Source organism: Salvelinus sp. IW2-2015, linkage group LG10 (genome assembly GCF_002910315.2).
Source record: "Salvelinus sp. IW2-2015 linkage group LG10, ASM291031v2, whole genome shotgun sequence".
NCBI classification, from domain to species: domain Eukaryota; kingdom Metazoa; phylum Chordata; class Actinopteri; order Salmoniformes; family Salmonidae; genus Salvelinus; species Salvelinus sp. IW2-2015.
Window position 1 is genome coordinate 18,829,998 of NC_036850.1, and position 9,281 is coordinate 18,839,278.

General features: G+C 43.3%; 1 protein-coding gene across 1 annotated transcript in view; it reads right to left on the minus strand.

The window, feature by feature from the left end:
* The window catches only part of LOC111969134 (spondin-1-like), a gene marked incomplete at its 5' end in the record, with an annotated part of 25,032 nt that overhangs the window by 5,102 nt on the left and 10,649 nt on the right, over positions 1-9,281 (minus strand). Inside the window, 5 exons of the mRNA XM_023995076.2 lie at positions 6,321-6,485; positions 6,726-6,893; positions 7,354-7,475; positions 7,569-7,620; positions 9,055-9,237. Coding sequence (XP_023850844.2) covers positions 6,321-6,485; positions 6,726-6,893; positions 7,354-7,475; positions 7,569-7,620; positions 9,055-9,237 — 690 coding nt within the window. The remainder of the gene's footprint in view (positions 1-6,320; positions 6,486-6,725; positions 6,894-7,353; positions 7,476-7,568; positions 7,621-9,054; positions 9,238-9,281) is intronic.

The following is a 9,281-nucleotide window of genomic DNA, read 5'->3' on the forward strand; positions in this document are numbered from 1 at the left end:
TACTAGGTTCCGCTTTGTGTGGTAGTTAAATAAACCGTATCACAATGTGTTATCACAGCTCCTATAGCAACAGTTATTGCTTCAGCTCTAGGGCTTTTGGCATTTTCTAACATCCATATCAGAATGTACAACTCCATATGTACGAGCACCACTGCTGTGTTTAAACAAGTGTTGGTTTATTTAGATTTGTTTTCGGAAAGATCTGAAACCAAACACTTTATTGCCTGAATCTCAATGCGCACATCTTTTCAAATAACCAAAGACCCTGGAAAGATATGTATTCATATTAATGTCGTAATGAATGTTAGATTACTCTGATGATATATCACCTAAGCATCATTACGTACGATTCATGTGTTGAGGCAGGATTTACTATTTTGTTTCTTCCAGCTCCATTCCACATGACTGTTTCAGTCTCTCTACTGTTAATAAAATGTAACTATTCAGCCAATTTCACACTATGCACAGTCATTTACACCGTAAGTCAATCAGAGTGATGTTTCATGCAATTAATGCCGAGGATGTAAAGAGTCCACCATACTTATGCAGTGCCATTGCAGCACAAGGAGGCTTCCAAATTGGCTTTATCAATGTTATCCACAGAGCACTTAACTACTGAAGCAATACTTCTCATTGGACTCAAAGTTTTTCATCAGTCGACTTAAGACTCACCAAGCAGTAGCCTAAGAGCCCTGAGATAGAGGTAGACATCACATCTATTTTGAGCCCACTATCCTGCCTGTTGCAACAGGAAGAAGTGGAGAGGCAGAAAGCTGGCCCTATGTCAGAGAAGAGACAGTTCATGTTGATGGATGCCTTGTGGGACTCTGGAACACTCCCACACAGTCGACCATGCACTGCCCAGTCTGTGTGTGTAAGCTGTGCACCCCCTTATTTACTGTGGCAACGTTTAATAGGCCGCAGGCGAGTCCTGGAGAGCTGTTATGATCTGCTGTGAGTGGTTGCTGTGGCAACAGTGAATGCAAAAAAACGAGGCCTGATGAGGTCCGGGCAGCGCTTTGAGACGAGTCGCGTGTGCTGCCTTCTCACTCACACACAATGCAAACAAGCAGCACACTCACACATCAACAGCATCAATCATCTGTCAAGATGGCAACAACGATCTTATGCAATCTTTATATACATCTTCTCTTCTCCCATTAGCACTATCACCATGGATATTTAGTGTATATTCACAGATATCACCTGACATTATGTTGGAAGATCTCCCAAAGCTGCAGTGTGAACCCAAAGTGGTTGTTATGGCAATGGCATGTGTATATTTTAAAGTGTGTTTGGTTGCATTATTCACCTTTCCTTCTGAATTCCACACCATAGACACATCATATCCCAGGTGTCAAAGGTCGAGTCAGACTGATTAAATATTTCTTCAAGATGGCTGCCAGTGCATGACATCTCTGTTCACTTATTTCCCCTCTTTATTCTGCTTGGTTTAAGGGAATACTACTTAATGGAGACACAAATTAAACCAAAGCATGTTGCTTTAATGAGCAAAGCTGGCAACTAACTGTCCTGATTTGTCACTGTGAATTCTTTAGAAGACAAGCTCACACTATGAGCAACATGGTGCATCAGCAAGGCACAACATTGTGCAACTTCAATGACACTAGAAATAAGCATGTAGAACAAACATGCCTCTCTACATGTATATAAGGAATCATGTCAGCTCTTCATGACATTTCTATCTACACGTTTCTAATGTTGGATATGAGCATGGCCTCGTGACTGTGTTTAGGGCCAAACGCTGATGGGACGGCACATGTCTCACTGTATGAGACTGATGTTGGATTTCCATGCATTTCTGACAGAGTGAAGTGCCTAATATGTGGACCTTACACACACTCAGCACTACTCACAGTGTTGCCTAAAAAAATAACCTCAACACCTCAAGGCTCAACACTAAATAGGTATCTTCTGCCACCGTCTGGTCAATGTGTGTATGTACTGCACACTGGAAGTCACCTTTTGCAGAGCAGTGTTACTGTGCTGCTTATAGACTCCCTGCCTAGACTCACATATCTCTGGTTAGGGTTGAGAAAAATGGTCATGATAGTCAAGTATGCTGTTACAGATTTATGCATGACCAAAGTGTATTGAAATGGCACAGGCTTAGATGGGCACCTACTGGTTTACTGACTCTACTGTCAAACATACTCTCGTAAAACTGACCATCTTCGATCCTCGACTTCGCAATGTCATCTACAAAATAGCTCCAACACTCTACTCAACAATGGATGCAGTCTATCACAGTGCCATCCGTTTTGTCACAAAGCCCATATACTACCCACCCTCGACCTGTACGCTCGTTGGTGGCTTGCTTCATACTCGTCGCCAAACCCACTGGCTCAGGTCATTCAAGTCTTGCTAGGTAAAGCCCAGCCTTATCTCAGCTCACTGGTCACATAGCAGCACCACAGGAAGCACACGCAACACCAAGCCATTCCTCATTTGGCCGCCTTCCTTCCATTCTCTGCTGCCAATGACTGGAACGTCTGCAAAAATCAATGAAGCTGGAGACTCATATCTCCCTCACTAGCTTTAAGACTAGCTGTCAGAGCAGCTCACAGATCACTGCACCTGTACATAGCTCACTTGTAATAGCCATCCAACTACTCATCCCATACTGTATTAATTTATTTCTCTTGCTCCTTTGCACCCAGTATCTCTACTTGCACATTCATCTTCTGCACATCTATCACATCCAATGTTTTATTGGTTTATGTAATTACTTCGCCGCATGGCCTATTTATTGCTTACTCTCTTATTCTCTCATTTGCACACACTGTATATAGACTTTTTCTACTGTATTATTGACTATGTTGTTTATTCCATGTGTAACTCTGTGTTGTTATATGGTCGAACTGCTTTGCTTTATCTTGGCCAGGTCGCAGTTGTAAATGAAATTGTTCTCAACTAACTACCTGGTTAAATAAAGGCGAATTAAAAATTAAAAGGAACTCACTTCTAATCAGTTTATAGTCCCATCTAGTGCCAAGAGATGAAGTGCATGGTTTATGTATGTATGTAAACCCTGGCATGAATATGGACCTAACGTAATATAATACATTTACCCAATATAAATGTATTCACAAGAAAAATAAACATCCGTATGACAATTTCTAACATTTACTTTTATTGTAAGGTGATATATTCCAAATATTTAATATGTTAGAGGCAGCAGAGAAAAGAGAAGTAAAGACATAAAACATCTACACAAGACTTTGGGGAGACTCTTGGTGATATTATTTCAAAAAATCCACAGCAAAAAAAAAAAAAAAGTTCTTAAAACAATGCACAAAATCATAGAGATTTTTTGCAGTTGTCTACATGAACAGCAGTACAGCTGAGTAAAGTCATACAGGAGATTCTTGATCCTAGAAACATGTTTTTTTTCTAAGGATTATAAATGCTGGAATGGCTGGTAACTGTGCTTTAAGTTCTGGGATAATATACACTACCAAGAGATACTACAGGTATAGCTAAGTACTATCTCCTATTAAATCAATTGGTGTTTTCAACATTATCATTATTCAAGAATATTATACACAACAATTTACACGTAATCTTGCGAAGAATCCTATATGTAACAGAGCTAGGTATATTACGACACAAGTAAAATCAGTCAGGTTCATCAGAGCTAGGATTATTTGGGGAGCTAGATTCCTCTTGAAATGGCTGTTTGTTTAGACTCGAGAAGAGACCAAGAATTCCTTCCTTCTTGTAAAATAACACATGACCTTGACTTGAAGGATGGTCATTTCAGAATTTGCAACTCTTTCCAAACTCGACTAGAGGTATATACGAACCAGTTCCTTCCCCAATCTGAATCTTCAGACTCAGCCCTAGATTAAACCAAGAGAGATAAGGTCCGTGCCAGTCCTAAACAGAGTGCATTGGATCATTGAGTACACTATGCCACCTCACGCTCCGTCTCATAACAATTGCCCATAGGCCACGATTAGATCAGCTTACAATCCCAAACCTAACCTGAACTGTCAGAGGGGAACAAATGAGCTCACACCAGTGTTTATGGGCAACCTCACCCACTCCGTACCATCCCATCCCTTCCCTCACTTGTCCATCTAGCAGGGTCACGTACACGCTCGGATCTCCTTCTGTCCTTGCAGCTGGGGAGCTGGGCGCTCTTAGCCTCCTCTTGGCTGTCATGAGCCGCTCCTGATCCCCCGCACACAGCTTGGTACAGTCCGTCCAGCTGGACCATGGCTCATCTTTCACCTGACAGAGAGAAGAGAAAAGAGAAGCATGGAGAAGACATTTATACATTTTCATGAAATTGTTCCTTGTTAAGAATAGCAATGATCATATTGAAGATAATGACTATCAAAACTGACTGTGATTTAGTTTTCTATAGTACATTTACATGCACACTATAATGCAATATTTAAACTATCATGGCAGTAGTAGTTTTATAATAGTCATTAACACATTACTCTGCTTCTTATCGGGGAGGTCAAAGAATACGCAACGCCGATTAAAACATTGTTCTGAGCAATTTTTTTTTATGTTATATTAGACCTTAATCGCTGCCAGCGGGATATTGATCTGTGAATGTGATAGCACCAGCGAGAGAGCCTCCTCTTTTAGAGCGAGTAAATGTGTTCGGAACAACTGAATGTACGTGTCTTAGAAGTAGTTTTCACAACACAACTTATATGTCCCACTAGAATCAATATGCTTCCACAAATAACATGTCGCTGTGGTAAATATTTTTTTTGATTGGGATTTTACATTTATCAGAGTGCCATCAGGTAGCCTGATTTCAGATGTGTCCATGTAAACAGAATTAGGACATTCTTCTGCAAAGCATGTAAACTTTTAATCAAACTATTATTAATCGACTATCACAATAATCACATTATTATGTGCATGTATCCACACCTAGTATTAGCTTGCTATGATTTGTGATGACAGTGTTTGATTTCATCGTTGATGATTATGCAAATTATAATGACTATAAAACTGCTGCTGACAATGGTTAGTGGTGATAAGAGTCCACCAACCTGGGTGTTCAGCGGTGACGTGGGTCCTCCCCCCTGTCGACCCCCTGTTTGCCCTCCTCTTCTCCCTCGCCTCCTTGCGTCGTTTTTTTTCGTCGCTGTTGACCTGGCCCTGGCCCGCCCGGTTACACTTTCTGATCTTACACTTCTTCCTTGTTACAGTCTCGGGACACGAGTCCCTCCGAACTGACTCCAGCTTCCATGCGTGTCCTGATCAGTGACCTTTACCACAGGATTTGTTACCTCAGACCACCGTCCACTCTGACACCATACAGTCTGTCGCTGTAGAGAGAAGAGGAGAAGAGAGGATAGAGAGGAGAGAGAGAGAGAGAGATGGAGAGGAGTGAGAGAGAGCGATGGCGAGGAGAGAGAGGGGGGGGGGGTAGAAGCGAGAGACAGGGACAAAGAGATGGGGGATGAAAGATAATGAAGAGGGAAGGTGGAGTAAGAAAGGTGAAGAGTTAATATGGGAAACGTTGAGATAGCACGTTCATGACTTTGCATTAGCGTTGCTTGTTCTAAACATAACACAATATGAATCCCCTGGAAACAAATTCTCTGACTTATGTCCTGAACGAGAACATTCTTACGAACTGCAAGGATGATTAGGGCTGGCCAGAATAATACAGCCAGCTTTATCCCATCACTAAGACTGAAGGAAGACCAGTTAACAAGCTTTTTCACCCCAATACAATGACATGTCTGCCAAAGTTAAAGCTGGTTATTTCTGCCTTTTAATCCCATTCTTCACAATACAGCCCTTAAATTAGCTCCCTCGTTTTCTAGGGAACAGAAGAAAGGAGAGGAGAAAGAGATTATTTTCCTATGGTAATGTGTCTGCCAGTCTCGTACCTGACTAGAATATATATATGACCTATTAAGTCAGGCTTAAATGTGAGAGCACATGGGCACTTCTGGGTTCCAATGTTCCCTCTCATATAAACCTGCTAATACCCTACCAGGGTATTCTCATAATAACACTCTCTGGGAGAGTTTGGGCTGGAGATGAGACTATGGGCACCCTTAACGCAGATGTCAAACAGATGTGTACACACTAACAAGCCAAGTGTGTTATAAGTGTGTTTGTGGCGTGTGTGTGCATGTGGATATGATAGAGAGTGTATTATAAGCAGACGGATGCTCAGTTGCACAATGAAGATACTAATCAGCATCATTATGAATTACACATGTGCAGTACTGTTTCAGTTGGTGTGTCCACACATGAAGAAAGTAGATTCACTCCAATGTGTGTGTGTGTGCGTGTGTGTGAATGTTCCTTACGACACTCTGGCAGCATACACTTCTCCACCTGCTCCAGGTCCTCTGTACACTCTCCCAACTCCACAGGAGACTTGAGCACGCGCTGCCTCGTCCGCATGCCCTTCCCACACGTCACACTGCAGTCACTCCAGTCAGACCATGGAGACAGCATACAGGGGATGGTGTCTGTGCACACAGGACACACACAGAATCAGTGTCACACACAGTGTCTATCTGATTTCATGTAGTTTGCATTTGTTGTGGTGTGTGTAAGTGTGCAGGTGTGTGTACAGATGAGCGTGTGTGTGCATGTGTATGTTTGTTTGTATAAGCCTGCTTATGCTTATCTGTGTGAGTGTGAGTGCGTGCGTGTGAGTATGTGTGTGTGTGAGTGAGTATGTGTGAGTGCGTGTGTGTGTTACTCACGGCACTCTGGCATCATGCACTTCTCCACCTCCAGCACCTCAGCCCCACAGATGGAGCCGTCTGGTGGAGGCATCTTCACCATGCGTTCCCTCCTCTTCATGCCCAGCCCACAGGTGGCACTGCAGGAGTCCCACTCACCCCACTCTGTCACCAGACAACTGTTGGGTGCTGAAGAGAGGGGGGATCAGATGGGAAAAGGCGGAGAGGGGGAGGGAGGAGGAGGAGGGAATGAGAAAGGGAGAGGGAAGAGGAGGGGGGTGGGGGAGAGGAAGAGAGGGGGAGTGGGTGTGTTCAATGGGAGAGACAGAACTTAATCCACATATGCATTACTTTGTCCTGTAATCACGCATAATTATACATCATCCTAATAGTTTGAACAATACATTTGAATAATTTAGCAGATGCTCTTCCACTGAGAATTGATGCACACAATGAGCCTCATTTATCTACAGCCTATAAATACATAGATTTGTTTGTATGAAAAGTGCATACACAGATTAATCAAAAGTTTCCTATACCTTGGGAAAATGTTTTTTTACCTGATTAAAAAATAAACTTTGGTAAATGCAGCAATGTTTGTGATAAATGACTTTGTGAACCATTGATTTCAGGGGTTAAAGCTACTCACTGCATTCCTCGTTCACAATACACTTCTCGTTCTCCTCAGTAGGCAAGGTACACACAGAGCCATCGTCAGGGAACTGCTTGACGTAGCGTTCCCGGGACCGCAGGCCCATCCCACATGACATGCTGCACGGAGACCAGGTGATCCACTCTGACATNCCATCGTCAGGGAACTGCTTGACGTAGCGTTCCCGGGACCGCAGGCCCATCCCACATGACATGCTGCACGGAGACCAGGTGATCCACTCTGACATCGTGCAGGTGGACCCTTCTGAGAGGTCGGGGGCAAATTGCAGAAGATCACAGTCAGTTATGGCATTTGAGTTGCATTCAGGATTTTAATGTCATTACAGTGTTAGTAGCTACATCACACTTTATATAATCAACCAGTGTATGATGCATCTACATCATGGGACCTTCTGTTAGTCTCATTTATCATGATAAGACAATAGGAGACTATGAGCATCTACGTCAGCTCATGGCCATTACAAGAGATTGTACCAGTATGCCTGTACCCACAGTGTTACCCAAGAGCTTGTACCAGTACGCCTGTACCCACAGTGTTACCCAAGAACTTGTACCAGTACGCCTGTACCCAAAGTGTTACCCAAGAGCTTGTACCAGTAAGCATGTACCCAAAGTGTTACCCAAGAGCTTGTACCAGTAAGCATGTACCCAAAGTGTTACCCACGAGCTTTGAAAATGCATGAGCTGTGAACACATTTATGCAGACATGTTTCTCCTCATTAATAACAACCCCCTGCTGTTGTTGCATTATGTTCAGGTGGGAGGGAGGGAGGATAAGAGTCGTTCTGGGTGAGACTCACATGGATTTATATCTAAACCCTCCCTCTCCAGACTGAAAGACTCATTAAATTCTGCTCAATAAAGCAGCTCATCATTAATAAGATGAGCAAATCATTAATGAATCATTAATAATAAGCAAATCATGAATAAGAGCCCCGAATAAGAGCCCATGTGTGTGTGTACGGGACCCGTACACGCACACGCACACACACACACATACCAAGCCTATTTTATTATTCATTAGTCTTTCACTGCAAGCAGCAAAGACGTGATGCCCCCTGTGTGTATTCTCATAACTTGTTATATGTCTTTTAATAAAGCCTTAGTATCCACTGTGGCCTCCCGGCAGCTTTAGCCCATTACACATTTTATAGGCTTGTCTCAGAAACACATTGTCCCCCTCACCTCTATGCTGCTACAACTTCATTGGCTGAGCTACAAACGAGCTGGGGGCTTTATCGATGATCCAACACCAATAAAGACCTGCAGTAAACCAGATTTTACCTTTCCCTGTCTGACTCTTTGCAATAACCTATGAAATGCTAACAAAGATGACGTCCACACTAATAAAGCTCCTACAGCTCATACAGGGACTTGGTCGGATGTTAAAGTTTGTTTTTAGATGGGTGTTTAAACACCAAGACAGCAACAAGAAATACACATTTCCAGATTGTATCCTAGATTGTATTGCACTATATGTGTTCATGTCAATATACATTTGTGTAACGGGGGTGGTTCGGTGAACCACGTTCACGTGTTGAGTAACATTGCTCCCTGAGCTAATATATCCGGCTTTAGCTCAGGAGTCTTGTAAACACAGTCTTGTAAATCTCAGGTTAACCTGTGTTCGAAACCCCGCCATGTCTCATGAGCTGCCAAGTACATCCAACATACTGACCCTCGTCGCTGCAGCCGGGCCCCATGCAGGGCTCAAAGTCCTGGGTGTGAGGACAGGGTACACTGAGGTCCAGCTGGGCCTTCAGCATCCTCTGTCTCATCCTCTTGCCCTTGTCACAGGTGGCTGAGCTGCAGGCTGACCACGGAGACCAGTTGGAGTAGATGCACGTCTCTGGAGTGTCGTCTGAAGGGAGGGAAAGTGGGAACGAGAGAGACAGCAAGAGAGAG